General features: G+C 39.6%; 1 protein-coding gene and 1 long non-coding RNA gene across 2 annotated transcripts; one reads left to right on the forward strand and one right to left on the reverse strand.

The window, feature by feature from the left end:
- The first annotated feature begins 4637 nt into the window (after window positions 1-4637).
- Window positions 4638-6857, forward strand: LOC116259773 (gibberellin 20 oxidase 1-D-like). Its single transcript, XM_031637679.2, has 3 exons — window positions 4638-5312; window positions 5474-5795; window positions 6179-6857. Exons 1-3 carry the CDS (start codon window positions 4711-4713, stop codon window positions 6458-6460), a joined length of 1206 nt encoding a protein of 401 aa, XP_031493539.1. The 5' UTR covers window positions 4638-4710; the 3' UTR covers window positions 6461-6857.
- A 4798-nt stretch (window positions 6858-11655) lies between these two features.
- Window positions 11656-17966, reverse strand: LOC126410351 (uncharacterized). Its single transcript, XR_007574175.1, has 2 exons — window positions 13040-17966; window positions 11656-12963 (listed from the first exon to the last, which is right to left on the reverse strand). It is a non-coding gene; the product is annotated as an uncharacterized LOC126410351 (long non-coding RNA).
- Window positions 17967-19893: the final 1927 nt, after the last annotated feature.

Genomic DNA, 19893 nt, shown 5'->3' on the forward strand with positions numbered 1-19893 from the left:
ATGTGGGAGACAAATTTGATCTATATCTGAGAAATTTACTGTTCTTGTGTATGGGTGCATGCCTGAATGTTTAACTGAAATTATTCAGTGGGGCAGCCCTTGGGGGCAAGGATTGAGCATGGGGCAGCAGATGTTTCAATCTTGAAGAACAGAAAAGGGTGGTCATAACAGTGGACAACACAGGTCCAATTACCTACCTTTATTCTGTATGGGGAGGACAAACAAAGCAGTTGGGCTTGCCTAATTCTAAATTTTTACTATTGTAAGACACCTTCCTTGCTCTTGGAATTTGTATGACAAGGGATGACACAGAACATCTCCATTATCTCGTCTTCCATCATGCGTCATGAACAACATCTACGTCTCCTTGCACAAAGATACACAGGGAAAAAATTATTTTCAACAACTTGGTCGATAAATTAAGCACATCTTATCGATATGCTAATCTATCGGAAACACCATTAAATCATCTAGTCCCTTGTGATGTAGCTTCAAGCATGGGCCGGCTTCGTTGAGGGCGACCACCCGGCTGATTAGAGGCATACATTAGGATCAGGAAACGACACATTAGAAGAATTTTTTTTTGACTTCCCATGAGAAATGACAGCAGAACTATAAAATCAGTTCATTTTCTTAAAATTTGCCACTACAGCATTCCGCCAACAAAGAATTGAACTTGGTAGATTTCATTATCTGGACATGGAAGAAAACGATGCAACTTTGTCCTATTGTGACAAAGCTGCAAACTATAAAAACTGAAGGAAGAACATTGTGTTTTTTGAAAATATTTCGCTATAGTTAACGTTGTTTACAAGAATACCATATTCGTGGTTAACCAATTATATCGAGGAAAACAATCCTATACCAAAGAAAAGAATACCCAAAACAAGAGGAATGCAACCAAGAGAAGCTCTATAGTCTTATCAGCTATCACTGTCTCTGGTATTACCCTTCCAATACGAAAGAAACGAATACCATAAACAATAGGAATGCAACCACGCATCCATATCTCCAAGATGCAATTTCAGGCTTGACAAGGCCCTTTGTCCCATCGGTTGAGTGCAAAATGCCAAAGACTCATTTTGTTTTAAGTGTCTGGCCTTCCTCACTCCCTAATCCTGTCTATGTGTTGAGACTTGAGAGAGAAAGGGAGAGAGAGGTACATTCCAAAAGCCCCAGTTTCCATGGCGTTTCCCAAACTTTTACTGTTGTCCCATTCTGATTTTAAAACTTGGGGGTGAAGGTGGGTGGCCCAGAATGGGAATAAGCTCCAAAGGCCACAGGTTAGTGCCAACATTTGGCGGGTCCATCTCCCTATTCTCTGTTCCAACACACATGATACACACATATGCATGATATGCATGCATGCAAGGCAACACCTCTTCTCTCTCTCTCTCCCCCCTCATTTTATGTGCTTCCCAATGGGTCCCACACATGGGCCCCCATCTGCCGCGTGTAGGACCACCGCCTTCTTGTCCTTGTTCCCCTTTGTTATTTCCATGAACTTTTGTTCCCTCTCACCGGCATGTACACGGGATGTTTGCTCCAAGTGTCTACTAGCGTGTTGTGGGGCCCACGTCCCCTCCTTCGGCCGGCCGGAGACACTCCCTCCAATTTAGGCTTTGCCCTCTAAATTGTTTTCCAGTTTGACTGATCCCAATTATGCTTAGAATTTGGTGTAGGGCTTTTGGTAACAGGAATGTTGCCTTCTTTCAATACCATGCTACTGAACACCTTATTAGGGTTTGGTTCTCCGCTGATACAATACATTCAAGATTGAACATAATACGAGAGGAGCATTCCTTTTTTCTTTTGTTTAAAAGTAATTTTCGTAGTTTAAGCGTATTTTCATCTTTGTTGAAGAAAGTAACTTTACTTTTCCAACTATGTCTTTATAGAGGGCTCCGTTTTTGTTTTTGTTTTTCATTATTTTAAGATTATTTTCTTTCTTTTGGCCTCAGCATTGAGTTGAATCTGCAGCAGACGCATGAATTCAATCTGCTTTTCTTTGGGTTGGCAAGGCCAGTTAATTTCGAAACTTTGGGTTGAAAGAGATATAAAATTTAATACTTTATTGTGCTTTTTTCTTTTATACAAAGAAACAAAGTGATAAAACCATGTATGAGAAAATAAAAAAGAACAGTAGCAACAACAGCTTTATACGACAAGCATGAAACCTGTGCCATCTGTACTTTCACACACACACACACACATATATAGATATATAGATGGAGCTTTCAGTTAGGCATTGAAAGTGTGTTTTTTTTTATGGTTTTACCGACCTGAAATATTTTTCAGTGAATTCATCTGTATATAAGTGTGGGACAAGTTCAAAACCATATCGCTAAAAAAGTATGCAAAAACAATGCGAATTCCATGAGGCAAAAGTTTAAGATCGTTGAATAAACTTATCTTATAAAATCCTGGCTATGCATCATATCTTCGTGAGCTTTTTCATTTTTGTAATCATCAAATATTCGGAGTACATTCATACGCTATAATTCACTGAAAGCAACTTCAAGTATATCGCTTTCATTTTTCTCTCACTGCCTCACACTTCCCTTTCTTTCAAAATTTTTTCCTTCTCATGACCGTCTGCCTAGGATGCATCTCCCTTAGCATACTTTGTTCAAGATTTGCCTACGGTATATATACATATATATTATAAGTAGACCACCAGTGGACATAAGTAGGCATTTTCTTTTTAATCTATGAACATATACTGGGCAGCTTCTCTTAAGCGAAGAATTTTGGGTGGCCGATGCTTTGTCCTGCTATATTTAAATGCAAACCCCCCCTAGCAATTCTGCCAACTTGATTTAATTTCTTCAAAGGGAGAGAAACAATGAACCACGTAAGGGCCTGACTTCTATCAATGCTACCAGCCTGATTTAGTTTCTCAAATGGGAGAAAACTAATGAAACATTTTGCAACCTTTTTATGATTCTTTCTCTAAAGGACGATACAAGGACATGATGGAATATTTCTCTTTTAGTAAACTGTTGTTTATGCGTGAGGTTGCCTTCTGAGGCAGATGGTACCTTCGCATAAGCTTTAATCTAGTTTCCTTTTTCTTGGCCAATCTAAGTTAGCAAATGTGTTTCCAACATTAGCAACTTAGACAGGAGAACAGTGAAGATGCTTGAGTTTTCTTTTTCTCACCACCAAGCGTAGATTCTTCACTTCAATCGGTATGAATGTCACAACAGTCGATCCAATATGTAAACAGAACATGACGAGCGCATACACAGCTTTTAATTGTAAGAAAAACACATAATAATTGAATTTTTTAAGAACTATTATAGCAATTCTCAGGTGAGTGGGGGTGTAATGACCGGACCTGGTCTCACACCAAGTCAGGCTTTTGGTTGGACGGATTCCAACTTGCCTTATAGTAGTTTTGGATTCAGCAAAAAAAGAAAAAAAAAACCTGAAAACCAAATCATTCAACAACCTATTTTATAAATCCTCCATGATTTTTCATAATTTTACATTCAAAACTAAACTTTTGGGATGTTACATACCCATTTAAAGCACACGGGTCCGCTCATGTGAGATCCTAGGTATGAGTCTTGAACTTTATTATGATACCATTATAACCACCCAACCCACTTGTACATTGGGTTCAAGCCCCTAATTTGACGGATCTCAATGGTTTCAGCTCAAAAAAAAAAACTATGAACCAAGACAAAAAAAAGTTACTTAATAACTTCTTCTATAAGTCCCTCAAGATTCCCCACAATCTTAAATACATTACTATACTTCTGAAGTGTTACAAGCAAAGCCCGAGCTAGAATTTTTTTTTATGGGTGGGCCAAACAGTCCAACCTCTAGATTCGGGTGGGTCAAACTGAACCTAAATCCAAACAATACATGATGCAAATAAAAAATTTCAAATTTTTCAATGTATTTTTTTTTTCAATTCGTTAGGTGGGGATATGGCCCAAGCCGGCCCCCCTGTCTCTGCCCTTGGTTACAAGAAGGTTAACTCTACCACCTGAGTGAAAGTCAAAGTCTCTCCCTTCCCCTTATCTCTTTCAGGGCTACTTTTAATACCTTCAGGTGACACCCCTATTATGCGTCAATTTGCATATCAGCACAACATTTTTTGCAATATAAAGAGTTTGACACTACAAAAGTTTAAAAAAGAAATTGACCATCTACCAAGTCCATTGTACCGAACCCCCTTAAAGATAACTACTATAAACATATTTTGCATGAAGTTCATAGTCATCCACAATTATAACTAAGTCATGTTTATAATAGTTTCTTTATGCATTTCAATTGATCTGATTGATTCTAGTTCCTCAGGTGTTGATGTTATAGATGTTATTCCATTTTTGAAGGCCGGACCGATCGTGTCGTATCATGTTCTCGTTTGCAACAGAAAAGAACTTTGTTTGGGGGGGTTGTGGATTAAACCAGAGACAGAGAGAAACGACGAGCGAAGAAAACGATGGCAGTCGCCTTCTAAAACTGATAAGTATGCCTGCACGCGTTTGTCCAAGGAAAATGACGTAATGGAGAAAGAGGAAGAGAGAAAGAAAGGAGGAGAGAAGGGTGAATCAACTAGATTCCAAATCCTCCTCACGCTTTCCCCACTGCCCCACTCTCTTTCCAATGCCTCCCTCCTCTCTCTCTCTCCCTCTCTCTCTATTGGATTGCCTCTATATAAAGCCCACACTCACTACTCTGTGCATACACGCAGAAATGGATTGTGGTGCTACCCTCTTGAATTTGAGCCTTCCCCACCATACCAATCCCCATAATGACCGTGACATCATCGCCACCGCCGTCGCCGCCACCACCAACACCACCACCACTAACACCAACAGCAAGAACAAAGAAGAGTTAGTTTTTGATGCCTCGGTCATCCGGCAGCAGCAGGCCATTCCCAAGGAGTTCGTGTGGCCCCTGGACGAGCGCAGCTGCGAACTGGACGAGCTCCACGTCCCCCTCATCGACCTTTGCAGCTTCCTATCCACCGGCGACACCGCCAAGGCCACAGAGATGATTGGCAAAGCTTGCAGTCGCCACGGCTTCTTCCAAGTCATCAACCATGGCGTCAGCCCCGACCTCATTGATGCTGCCCACTCTCACATGCGTTCCTTCTTCGAACTCACCCTGCCCAAGAAACAGAGAGCGCAGAGGAAGGTCGGAGAGAGCTGCGGCTACGCCAGCAGCTTCACCGGCAGGTTCTCCTCTAAGCTCCCCTGGAAGGAAACTCTCTCCTTCGAGCACTCCACTTCGAATCCCAACGCCGTCAGTCATTACTTCAAGAGGATTCTTGGTGACGAGTTCGAAGAATCGGGGTGAGCAGAGACTCCTTGGAAACTTCCTTCCTTTCTTTACTTTAGAAACGATGATAAGATGGAATCTTCTGCTCGCTCGCATTATAAGCACTTCTTCGATCAGATAAACAACAGGGGATTGCAGAAAAATGACTTTGTTGGTTTCTGTGATTTTTTTGCAGACGAGTCTACCAAGACTACTGTGAAGCAATGAGCAACCTCTCTCTGGGCATCATGGAGCTCCTGGCAATGAGCCTGGGGGTGGACAGAATGCACTACAGGGAGTTCTTTCAGGGGAACAATTCAATTATGAGGTTGAATTACTACCCTCCATGCCAGAGGCCGGACCTTACTCTTGGAACTGGCCCTCACTGTGATCCTACGTCCCTGACCATTCTTCACCAGGATGATGTTGGAGGCCTCGAAGTGTTCGTTGACGGAAAGTGGCACAAAATCAGACCCAATACCAACGCATTTGTAATCAACATAGGCGACACCTTCATGGTAAGATATTTCTTTCTTTCTTACTTCACCAAGGTTCTGCGAGTAACATCATTGACCCTTCTCTCACTTTGGCCGCCCGGTCGAAAGCCAAAGCCCCTTCTTTTCCCCCTCACCGGCAATGGATCCTGTTTCTCCTTTTAAATGTTAAGTCTGCAAGTACCAACTCAATTGAGGGATGCCAAAATAAAACGAAAAAAGCGAGACTCTTTACAGTAAGATAAAAAACACAGGCAGCTTTGAATTAAGCAAAAGAGAACTCGAGAATTTTGCCAATCAGAAATTTAACAATGCGTGATGAGATGTTGTTTTTCGTTCAAAAGGAGCGAGATTAGAACTATTCTCGTAACATGTTTGTTTCTGAGCTTGTGAAATTTTTGGTGCAGGCATTATCTAATGGAAGGTATAAGAGCTGCCTGCACAGGGCAGTAGTGAACAGTGAAACTCCTAGGAAGTCCTTGGCCTTCTTCCTGTGTCCCCAAATGGACAAGATTGTGAGGCCCCCAAGAGCGTTGGTAGATGAGGAGAACCCAAGAATGTACCCTGACTTCACATGGTCTGCGCTGCTGGAGTTCACACAGAAGCATTACAGGGCAGACATGAAGACCCTCGACACCTTCACCAAGTGGATTCAGACACCAATCAACCCGCCAACTCGCTGCTTCTGAGAAGAGATTGTTTGTAGTCATTTTTGCCTGTTTCTCCCTTCTTGTGATCTTTTTTTTCTTCCCTCCTTTGTGGTTCTGCCCCTCCTCAATCCTGCTGTCGGATGGAAATATGTTCCCGGTGGCCGGAAAATTGGTTTGAGAGTAGCAATAAAGAAAGTTGTACAAATGAGGAGGCAAAAAAGGAAAGGATGGTGTCCTCTGTGGGGGTATCGTGGGGGTCCGGAAAAGGGAGCAAGTGATAAGTTGAATCAATGCCAGCAAAAAAGCCTGTGATCCGTTTCCCACCACAAGCTTCAGATACTGGTTTGCTTTTTGGGACTGCTATTACCGAGAGCACCGTAAATTGTAGGAGTAACTGTAGGAAACCCAAATGATCAAGTTATATTTCCGGAGCTAAGCACAAAATCTCTCTTTTTCTTGATCTTCTACCACGATGCATCAGAGAGAGTGAGCAATTTTCACCCATGTGCAAAAAGAAGGGCTCTGAATGGGCGGAAGAGAGAGAGAGAGAGAGATCATCTCAATATTACAAAAGCACAAATTCATTTCCAACTGAAGATGGAAGGAGAACAACGTACTACCAATGGAAAAAAAGAAAAAGAAAGAAGGGTTATAAATGTGGGGAAGAGAGAGAGAGAAAGGAAAATAGCATTAACATACCTCCAACAAAAAGTTGAATTGAAAAAGAAATTAAATCTAAAAATCATCTCTTAATTCTGATAAGAAGTTGTAGGTACCACCATTTTTAGGTACATTACAAATGACCAACAGCCAAATTCTTCAAATGGTACGCCATTAAAGAGAAAGATGATCTCAATATTACAAAGCAAAAAGTCATTTTCAACTCAAGTTGGAAGGAGAACAAGGAACTACCAACCAAAAAACAAGAGTGAGTTGCATGCACCCGAATGGTACCCGCAACAAATAGAAGGAAAGTTGGGATATTTTAAAAATATATATTTTTTAATATTTTTCACTACTTTTTATTTCCATGTAAGGGGATTTCCCCCTTTACTAACGAGGAGTATTCTGCACAAATGGTGCATATAACCAACTTTTTGCAAAAACAAAGAGAGAAAGTAGCAATTGTCATCCATGTACAAAGAATAAGTTAAACCACGAAGCAAAAAGAATGGAGCGGACGTAGAGAGAGATTTCCATCCATGGATGCGAAGGATCAGGTTAAACCATGAAAAAAGGACAGTCAAAATAGGGTCATATCGAGTCAAAATTTGGTATATTAGTTCAGGTGTTTCTAGTAGTACTGAATTCTATTCTAACACGGCCAAAAACTTCGTTATCTTCGATTATAACCATTTGCATCGCCACATTAAAGGACACTGGAATCATAAAATATCACTAAATATTCAAATAATTTTTTATTATGCCTTCCAAGAAATATTTCAAACGTGTTATGCCATTGTTCCAAGCCTTTTTTTTTTCTTTTTTTCTAGTGGGCAAGTGGGTTAGTGTAAAGACTATTGGGCATAGATGCATGTTCCATGAATGGGAGTAAGGTGGGTCTGAAGTTGTCGGCTGGAACCAAACGTTGGATTAAATAATTCCATGCACGAAACCAGGCTCAGGCAGGACTCTGGGTGATGAAGTCAATGAATCGTCTCACTCAGCCAAGTGAAACTATCCAAGGGTCCGTTGTTCGATTCGTTAGATCTTGTTTGGTAGTGGCATGATTTGTCAGAAACAGATTTTATCTGCTGCGATCAAAATTTTTGCTGGATCGAAAGCATACAGCCCCATAGAGACAACCATACTCAAATTAGACTTATGAATAACAGTCAAATCTTTGCAAGCTAGGGAGTGGGTAGAGATTTATCAAATTAGAAATCGGAGCTTAGTGTGGAAGTGGGTTGTATCTCAAACATGAGATTCATTCATTTTCACCCAACCCACTGTTGGGTTGAGGCCCTTGGTTTGATGGATTTTAATCTACCTTGTAGTAGTTTTGGTATCAAAAAAGCTAAAAATTAAGACAACCATCCATTTAACAACCCTCTTTATAAGTTTTTCAAGATTTTTCACAAGGTTCAATACAAAACTAAATTTTTAGGGTGATAACAGTTTACCCTCTTTAGTAACATACATTCATGCATGTAGGACTAGTATTGAATAATGTTCTAATACCACTTTAACGATCCAACCCACCCTTAGGCTCATACCCCTGATCTAGTGAATTTCAACATGCCTCTTAGTAGTTCTCGTTCCTAGTTTTTTCAGGTTGAAACTGAAATTGGTAGGAGGCAGGTTGAAATCTGCTAAACTAGGGGTCCGAGCCCAAGAGTGGTTCTAGTTTAGGATCCTTCTGTCAAATTTAAGTTCTTAAGTAAATTGATCACTTTATAATTTCAATATGTATTAACACTTGCTTAATTGTTTACTTATAATGACAATTGAAAAAGACTTTCGAGCACTCGTCCTCACATGCAATTCATATTTCATGGGTTGCTCAAGAGGAGGAGAGCTTGCTTTGACTCTTTCATCTAGTTCCGGTTGGCGCATGTGAAATGGAGCATTTATGATGCCCGCCTACAGTGGAAAAGGCGGATTGTTAGGAGATGTAAAACAAAAGACAAGCATACAAACTACAAAACAGCAGGACCGCATGCCCCCATGTGTCCATTAAAAAAAAAACTCACTTGATTTTTTTTTTTTTTATGTGATTCATAACCTGGATGTTCCTGCTATCTATGTAAACTTTTTTTTCCCATCATCTAAGTAAACTTACTTTTCCACCTAATTAAATGCATTATATTCCTACAAACTAGTAAAACTAAAATAATTAGCCGTTGTGGGATTTTGTAGTGAAAATGACCTTTTGATTCTTTGAGCCATCTACGTGCTCGTTTTATGGGAAATTTACGATCTGTACCTCAGAATGAAATGAATAGTGACAATAGCAACAACAGATGTGGCTACAAGAGGTAAAAAAAAAAAGGAAGGATGAGAACAAAAGGGCCGGACCAATAGCCCATGTGGCCGACTACTAGAACCTGTTTTTTTTTTTTTTTTCAAGCCTATAAACTGTCTTTTTATTCTAGGTCTTGTAAATTCATAATTTATAAATTATCAAAATTTGAAGATTTAATCCAATTCAATGAGCCGATCTGCACGATTCTGTCCAACGAAATGGGATTCCTCAAATCCATCTAATTCGTAATTCAAGTCCGCAGGCACCTTTTTCTTTCTAGAGCATTAAATTTACATGGGGCGCCGTTTTATTCTTTAAATTTTTTTGTAAAAAATATTGACAACAAAAAGGGTGATCGATTGACCGAATTGATTGACGTGATTTGATGTGGCGAAGTGGGATTTGATCCACCGATCAACTTGGTTGGCAATTTTTGAGATATTTTATCAGCCACAATGGAGACAGTGATCAGAATGGGTGACGGAGCAACAGTCCTTGGTAGGCCTGGTCAAGTGGTCATGGTGATGGGTCGGGTCTATTTTCCTGCAAAAACAGGATAATTATGGAAAGAGAATTTGTTCATAAACCAACTTGGGTTTTGATTATGTGCCATAGCTTAATTCTTTTTTAGGTCAAACATTCCTTCCACCAAATAAAAGTCTTAAACCAATTATTTAGCTGAATATGCTAATTTTCTGAATCCTGATCAAGTTTGATTCACTTACATCTCTATTTGTTAGTTGAAAATCAAGATTAGATATCATCTGGCTATGGCAGACGGAAAGAGAGAGTTCAGCAAGGTGTTCAGCTGCTGAAGTTCTTCGTACCATTCCTCATGACAAATCAATTTCCCTTCTATTTGAAAATCCTGATCCTGCAAATGTCGTTTTCATGTCCCGAAACCTAAAAAACAGACTGTGGGGTCACTTAATTTTTAGATTTTCATGGTTTTTCTAACTGTCCTAAAATTTCGAAACTGTAAAACAAGAGAATCTCAAAGACAGATTTCAGGTTATAAATCATGAAGATATTCATGCACGTTCAAAAATTTCTGGATAAAAGAACCAAAATTAAACTTCTATAGTATCCTTGGACAAAATATAAAGAATCCACAGGCTGTGTAAGAGACAGAAGGACCGAGGATGATGGACATAGAGATGGAGAACCCAAGGGCCATGTGTTGAAGTCATGGAAGCACGAGCTTGGTGGACTACAGGTTGGGCAGCGCCGCATGTATTTATGTGGTTACTTCTCAACAAGGCTACCACAATCGACAAATCATGGTCTCTCTCTCATTATTTCCTTCGTTCTTTCCTTTAAATTTGGGATCCATCCAAAACATGCATCACATGAAACCGTTGTCGTGTCTCCTCCAACTCATTTTTGTCCTCCACAGCTGAGGCCAAAAACGATACTCCCAAGGCACCTCCTCACACACACACACACACATCTCTCTCGAAAACAGACAAGTTTCAAAAAATAAAAAATAATGAAAAAAATCAAATGAATGGTAATATTTTCCATCAACTTTCATGGTATATGGATTTGTCCATCTTTAACTGCACTGATGCCTTGGGAACTCATCTAATCAGGACACGCAACCAGCTCATCCAGAAAAAGGTATCCAAATCCCCCAATAAAATATATGTCCAAAGTCGGCAAACAGCAACCTTTGAAGTCGCTGTATACCAATTAGAGACCATATATGGCTGCTCTTTCCCTCTCTCTTACATGAATATATGTATACTAATTTGACCCTAAACCATTGGTCATTGTGAGATAAATCCATTCTAACAAACGTTTTGTTGAATAGATTTACTATATTTGACAAGTCAATCATGCTAGAATTTGCATCTTCTTCCTAACCATTTTTCTCTATGCACAGAAACACATGAAGAAAAGGGCGTGAAGAGGACATTCTTTGGGGACAAGATTACATGTGCCAGAAGAGACAAGGGCCTTTATGATTGGATAGGATATGATTCCCCACAAGCCCACTGCCCACTGGAGTCCCCAAGAGAGAAACACAACCACAAGGACAAAACGATATGCCGTGGACATGCTGCACTTGCCCAGCTACAATACAAAGACGGTGAAAGATGGAAGAGGCCATAGTGCTGCTCCCCACAACTCACTGGAGTCGGTGGAGCCAAAATAATGCCGAAGCACGTTGCTCCTATTATACATCAGGCTGGATGGCACCAAAGCAAGTACTTCCATTGCCTCCCAACTGAAGCTAGAGGAAAAGAAAGAAAAGTATTGCCAAAAGTAATAAAACTAGGCAATTTGCATTAGTTTCTTATACAGGACATAAATGGTATCAGTCTTTCTGATGTCTAAAGCGTGCACCCTCCCAAACACACACACACATACACATGTGCAGGCAAGCAAGAAACATTCAGGAACAAGAATATATTAAAACACCGAAAAAGGAAAGGATTCAAAGTTTGACCAGGTAACTGGAATGAATTAGAATCTAACCGGCTGGTTTTGAAAAAAGAAAGGTGTAAACGGACCTAGATCAGACCCGAGAGTGCTACTGGTCTCTGGATAGAACAACGCAAATTTCAAATTTCTACATGTAATTACCATCCGAACCGGAATCTCACCAGATTTCAGCATTTTTAAGAAAATCCGGATGTTCTTGTAAAAAGAACTAGCCAGTCAAGAACACATGATATACGAGGCACTGACACCATGCCTCCATCCACTTGGAGGCATGCTTAACTTGCTCGACACACTGAGAACAAAAAAGGCTTGCTCGAGAGACTGAAGGGATCGGGACCTGGATGATGGAAGTAATTTAATGGCTAGAGTCAATTTTCAGCAGCCTGCTCAGTCTGAAAAATTACGTCTCTCTCTCTCAGAATTGCCTTTTTTGGATGCCCTTTCTTTTAATTTAAGTTCTTTTCCCCTCTCTCCCTTAATTTTACGAATACAGCACCATCAATGCACTCCCATAATAAGATGCAAGGTGAGCATCTTGAAATTTGTTCATGATTCGACTCCCTCTTAAAGTGCCCTTTGGCTCTAGGGAGCAGAAAAGCACAAGCCCACATACTTCCCCCGCCGCAATATCCACTGGCTACCAAATGGAGAAAGTGTGGAGAGGAACAAAGGACCGCACTCTCTTCTCCCTGTCTAAGCACCCATTTGCCAGGAACTATAGAATACAATTCTGTGAATCAATGCATTCCCCCGACACGCTGAGAACAAGGATAAGCAGAGGGACGCTCGCGACCATCCACAAACTTTTAGGCCATTATGGTTGAAATGGGTTCTTCAAAATAGCATCGGAGAAAATGGGATATAGAATAAAAGAAATTAATGTCGGCAAAGCATCTCCCTCCATCTCTCTTTCTCAATGAAAAGCTGAGACATGATGAACTCATTAAGGTCAGCCAGCCTTACCTATATTTGTCCAAAAGCAACAAAACCCTCACCTTCAAGGCCCGTGCATACCTTGGCTTGCAATAGACCGACGCCCATGAAAAACGAACATTGATTGCCCCTCAAACAGTCATAATGAACTCCACTGCACCAACCTCAGGCTTCCACACCCATCTCTTTGAACAAACTGTAGATATTTGCCTGAAGCAAATTAATGTTTACTCCAGATTAAGTATTTTCTTGACTTTCGATAAACTTTTTACCTTTTTCTGGAGCACTTTCTATATCTTCTCCAACCAATTCAACCTTCTGAATGGAACAAGCTCCTGGATAAACATTTTAATACAGTTCGCTTGTACAAGTTTAAATTTGCAAATGTTTTATTTTTGCAGACCTTCGTTTTTAAAATTATTTTATTGTTAGAATTAAAGGGTCAAACCTTGGAGGTTATTTACTAATTGAATAAAAACCAAAAATCCCACCCGGCGAATACCCCCAACTAGCCTTCATCAAATTCCTGTACTTTACATTGGCATTCCTGGAGCCCCACCCTATGGCTAGGCTTCAACAGGAAATGCCTTCAGATTTCCATTCTTGACAGCAATCATCAGGCTATTGGAGAAAATTGCATTCGCCAACATCAAAATTCTTGAAAACTGAATTAAGGTATGCTACATAAGATCAAACATCAGAATGTCCAACTTTTTTTTTTCCTTTTGTATATCTTTTTTAAAGGATCTGTTGCCATCTTTTCTTGTCGGCTCTGGCCCCTTGCCAACCCCAGCATGATAATTCAGAACTATAAAAAATAGAAGCAAATCATGCTGAGACAATAAATAAATCACTAAAACCACGAGCATGGTCTTGTCAAGAAATACCCAAAAATTTTTAATACAAGGAAGAGAAAACCTGGAAGGGAAAAGCCTGCATTGTCTCAGCATGCAACTGTTGAAACCAATTACAGAAAAGCAACAAAGGGATAGTACAATCTGTATAATTAAATTTCCCTTATTTAGCCACTGAAACCCAATGCTAGCAAACCAAAAAAGGGACAGCAACATTTTACAAATTCTGATGTTTGGATATAATTAAATTTCCTTCATAAGCCGCTGAACAACCTTTACATTGACGAGAAGCACGCAAGTAATCTACAACAATTCCACAGAACAAGCAAGATGTACATGTACGAAATTGATTGTCAAGGCTGATTATTAAGGATTTGAGGTTTCAATCTAAGCAGTAGACTTGTACTGAAATGATCACTCCATTTAAAATTCCACTTGTGCCCCCTTGTATACAAATCACACTAGGAAATTTACAAAAAGTGAACCTAGTCCTATACCTGCAGCCTTGCTCGTATGACGTAACAGTAGACACCCACTGCACAAGCATTAGGTTGAACTGACTAGTACAGACGAGTCACCATGGATTACCATACTATTCCTTACCTTCCCTCTCCTCTCCTACACATCTTAATCTTAGCAGGTAAAAAGAATTAATGGAGATAAGAATCAGCTACAACTAAGTCCATCTATTCCACCATAAATAGGATAAACCCAACTTTACAGTCAACATGATTCAACTACAAAATGCAAAGAAAGAGACCAAACAATGTGAACAAATACAATAAACAAAGAACAAAGCCAGCAAAATACAATGAGAAGGTCCTCAGAACAGAGCCTTCATTCTACAAAGACATTGGAGACCACCTATTAAAAAAACCAAAGTTTACAAGGAACAGAAGCGCAGCCCAGTTTCTGATATAAAAGAGGGAAGAATCAAAACACGGACACTACTATTAAGCATCTCAGATTCTACACTAAGAACGAGATAGGCAAACAGAAATGAATCTTAACCCTTCACTGTGCCTCAGATTTAATTTCATCACATTGCAGTTATTCAAAGTATATTTAAAAATTAAAAGCATCATAGACATCAATGAAGAAATTCAAGACAAGCCAACCTTCTGGAAAAATAAAAAAGGAAAATCATCATGCTGTCACAAAAGGTTTCTAATTTCAAGCACAAACAAAATGAAGAAAAACTATCTATCAATGAACTAATAAAAACATAGTCATAAATAACATTTCGGAGTTTTAAATGGCGAGGTTTTTTTCGGGTATAATACGGCAAGCTTGAAAAAAACGGAAAAAAATGGGAAAAAAAGTAAATTTTAAAATTTCAAAAAAAACTGAAAATTGGGGGAAAATAAAATAAGTGAGAAACTAATAACACAAACATCAAAAGATAAGTAGATTTGCAACAAATAAAAAATAGAAAATGAAAAAAAAAAAACGTTTGGCATTAAAAAATGAAAAAAACGCGTTTTTTTTTGTAATGTTTTTTTTTAAGTTTTAAACTGCAATCTAATTTATCGTGTTTTTTTCAAATAAAACATGTTTTTTGTGACATTGAACAAAAGCAATCCAGTGCAGCATTCAGAGTTCTAAAATCATAAAAGACAAAGGTCAAAAGAAACGAGCAAAAACCCTACATGAGATGCATATCAGAAGCACTACCACTAACAAACAAGAAGAATGACGAGAAAGAAAAAATAAAAAATGCTGTAACCATGGAAATTCAAATAACTTTCCAATTATAGAAAAAAATCAGAAGGAGGAAAAACAAAAAAAAAAAGGAACCAAGAAAGGAAGTCAGAAATGGGGATCACATTAGCAAAAACCAGACAACAGCAACAGATGGTCAAACAAGGATCAATCTGCACAAAGAAAACCCAAAAGAAATAAACAAAACTTCTGGAGACGGGAAGAGCTAGCAGTCACTTCATCAATCTGAGAAGAAAGTAATGATGCAATTGAGCATCACTACCAACACTTATATACAATGCATCAAGATAACACTTTGATAACCATCTCCTAAATTTGTCAGCAGCAATCTTTTCCAAATTAGTTGCTATTTCTCTCCATCTCTAAGAGGTATGTTTGGTCAACCAACATCCCTTCATATTCTATTACAACCAAAAGGTCGCGAATATTGATAGAATGTAAGAAAAACCAATATAAACCCTAAAAAGTCTAAGAGGGAAAGAGAAAATAGAGAAATAGAGAGACCAACATGAACCCTAAAAATAAAAAATGAAAGAGAGACAGGCATTGAAAATTTGAGACCCCTTGAAGGAGAATGAAAATCAGCAGACCTTCTGCATGGTGGCGTAGGAGACTTCTCCTTGATGAGGGGAATAACCTCTAGGCACCTGACCTTGAAGTAGTGAACCTACACCCTTCTAACGGTAGACATGGACGTCACCCATCAGGGGCGTCGACACTGCAGCCACAGCAGCAGATACCCATGCCACCTTAAGTCATGCGTGGGGGATCATAACCCACACTTATTTTGTTGGTATTGTTGCACAGAGACCAAAGGAGCAATGAGGAGCAAAATTTCACATTACAAGGAAGAATCATCAAAGACGAAGCTGTTGAAGCTTACACAGAAGGGAGTTGTCTCTCCCCCTTCTTGAAACATGAGCTGCTGCTGCGTTATAGCGGAAGACAAGTGTGAGACACGAGAACGATCACTACAAAACCCTAATGGGCAAAAAAAATAATACCAAGAAAAAGGTCAGAACCCTATGGGTTTTAGTTCCAAAATTGCCAGTGAATTTCTGAGAGAAACTCCACATTTGTTGAATTTTTAAGGGAAAAAAAAACTCCAGATGCATAGTTCGCCTAGCAAATAGCCCCTAACATTTGGGTTTTCCCATCTTGAAGGGCTCATTGATACTCTGGGATAATGTTTGTGGAAAATGAATTCCAGAAAATTCATTCCAACTGAAATTGGGATAGGAAAATGACTCCAGGTCCCATTTTGTGGTGTGTTTGGTAGCCTGGGATTTTTATTCCAGAAAATTTTCTTCGGTGCCTGATGAAACAGCAAAAGCATTCTAAAATAAAGAAGAAAAAACTGTTGAGGAACGCCCACTACAAGAAGCAGCACCTAGGCTTGTAAAATAAACTTGAAACCACTTGCCTGGGCTGGTAAAATTCACTTCTAAAAGTACATACAGGATAATTATTGTATCTCAAACATAAGACCCTTCAATAAAAGATAAGCTTTAATTTTGATAAAATGTGAAAAAAGTGAAGACAAGCTTTTACATTGAATTTTGGTAGGCTCTCAAAGGCAGCTTCAAAGATAAAATGGTAGCATTCTGCCTGCAAAAAATCTATGCAGTTTGATAGCTGACAAAAGAAAGCAGGAAAAGTGAATAAAATACAAAACTTGAGCATGATTATATAAAACTGCCATAAACAATACTCAGTATAAGATAACTCTAAAAAAGTTGCCCGTGATCCACTGCAGTCAAAGAAAATTTCCATGATGGCTGCCGTAGCTTGATTCTCATCCTTGACAATAATGGAAACAATAAATAACTAACTTTGTTTTGCTAATATGCCACTTTATTTTGTGAGTAAAGACTAAACAATAATGAACAATAAACTACCTGACAAACTTGGACTCTGCCTCTGGTGCAACAGCCTTAGGCGAGTAAGGTTTCCTAGTCCCAGTTGGACAATATAAAAGGAAAGCCCTAGCCCTCCATGGTCTTATAGCCACAAATGCAGGATGTCACCATATTGACATTGCCAGTTCAAACTGACTTCTTAATGGCTACTCAGACATGGTAGAGAAGTGTAATAAAATAAAATGTTTACATAATTTTAGCAGAACAAAGATTACAATAATCATATGAGAAACAATGACGTCGCCTACTTCAAAGTCTGTTATTGTTCATAGTGTCACTATATGGCACGATTGCAGCATTAGTTTAAAAACGAGTCTTGCATTGGTTTAAGTCTGAAAGTCATATGTGCCATCATAACGCCACGGTTTTCACACAGTGGAAAAACAAGAAAGTAAGAAGCCAAAGACGAAAAGAAATTCCTTGGATGCTATCAACGAGAGCAGATTAATGGTTCTAGAACCTTGTTGCCGTCCCATGGACGAACCTGCCTGTCAGTGATGCTTTGATAGGACAAAAAATTAACCACTTGTAACATGAACACATACATTTTCCACCTAAATCATGAACTACATTACAAGTAAAAACAATAATTCGACTACATTCACTCCCAACACAAACCACCAAAACCACAACATAATAAACTCGAAAACAAAAGCTTTATTTTCACAGGCACAACACACCATCCAGCCACACATGCAGAAACGCCCATTCCACCCCCCCCCCCCCCACCCCCAAAAAAAAAAAAAACACGACAGAATGCCAAATCAGAAGTCTAGCAGAAATTATCCCAATCCTTCCTTTCATGTCAGTCATCCCACGACCGAAGCTAGTGTTACAAAAAAAAAACAGACGTTCATAGAGAAACACCGAAAGCCCAACTAAGATAAACCCTAATCTCACACACACATACACAAAATGAGATAACCATACCGTGTCAAATGAGTCGTAGAAGAGACATACAGAGCCTGAGAGAGAGAGAGAGAGGCGTACGAGGAAGAGGAAGGCTTTCTGCAAGCACGAAGAAAGCGAGCTGCTGGGAAGGAAGCGACCTGTTGCCTGAGGATGAAATGGTTAAAAAGGAGGCGGCCTGTTGTTGAGAGGGAAGCGAAGACGATGCTTCTTTTAGCCGAGCCCTAATGGGCTGATGACAAGCCAATCCGAAGTGGCGGCAACATTCCGGAAAATTTTATGGCGGGCGAATTCCTTTTTCTTTTCTTTTTCTTTTTTTGAATTTTCCGTGACGTTTAAGCAAGCGAGGGCATAAGAAACGGGCCGTGGCCATTTTAATCTCATGAAAGATGAACGGTCGACGTGCGTCGGAGGCATGTGACCCTTGAGGGGGTTTCCACTTTCCACCCGGTCCAGTATGAACCCGATCAACTGGATAACCAGTTCCGATCCGGATCCATGTCCAGGCCAGAACATGTAATTGAACCTTGGATCCGGATATGAATTTTCATGTGAGGAAAGCTAAAGGGGGCTGGATTTAAACTTGGACCCGCCAGATCGGCCTTCATTTGTTCTGGTTCGGTGTTGGAACGTCGACTTAGACTTGCTTTTTGCAAAAGTGCATACTGCTACCTCACAAATAAGTAATTTAGTTTTTGCCACCTTCTGTTATGTGTGTGGTAGCTAATGCTGTGTAGTTGTTTGACCAGCATTCAGCGGCTTGGAACGGCCTGAAGATGTTTATTTTGGAAAGTATTCATCTAGGGGACCAACTGTTTATAGGGCGCCAACGAGGCAATGTTCTACCTTTCTATGAGAAAGGAGCTTTTTTGACATTTTCGAAAAAGATTCAGATTATTTTAGAAAAAAAGGTAAATTATTTACTTGAAAGAATTTCAAACTACCGCCTAAATAATGGGCTAATAACAGACAACCGCTCCACTTTTTGGTTTCAACAAATAAACTCATAACTTTACAAGCATAAAATCTCAAAGCACTGCCTCTTACTGAAAATTGACAAAATATTTATTTAAAGTACAAAATCGCCCCCATCTTAAAAAACTTCTTTCTATTTCAACCAGCAATTGATGCGTTAGGTTTTACTTCACAAGCTGTGTAATAAAAATAAGAGGACTCGCCGACGAGGGTAAACGGCAATCGGTTGACTCACCAGCCCTCCCAAGTTCCTCTTAGAAACAGGAAAAAATTAAAAAGAAAACCTCGCCGCTCTCCACTAACGGCAACGGGCAACGACGGCGCCGGCTGTCGACCTCCGCCATCTAGCGAGGGGCAACAGTGGCCCTCATTCGATAGCAAGGCGGTCGAATCGGTTAAAAAAAATGAAGCCATTGCCCTAGCTTATTATCAAATGGTAAGATCTACTATCCACAATAGATTTCATTTCGAGGCCAAGCTTTAGATTTCTAAATTTCCTTATACAAACTGCACTTTTGCTGACGTTGTCAAACTGAAGCCTAAGATTCCATTTACAGAAAATGTGGAACCCTTGTCTCCACACACTGGTCCGGCAGGCTGAGCGTGAATAACAGTCAAACAGTAAGCCATCCCAGCTCGACGCGTATAAGTTCACTAATTGAAAGTCAACACGTTTTGAATCTACCTTTCGATGTCAAACATTTTACCACAGTACTTGATTTGAAAAACGAAATGTTTACCCTGTCA

Source organism: Nymphaea colorata, chromosome 9 (genome assembly GCF_008831285.2).
Source record: "Nymphaea colorata isolate Beijing-Zhang1983 chromosome 9, ASM883128v2, whole genome shotgun sequence".
NCBI classification, from domain to species: Eukaryota; Viridiplantae; Streptophyta; class Magnoliopsida; order Nymphaeales; family Nymphaeaceae; genus Nymphaea; species Nymphaea colorata.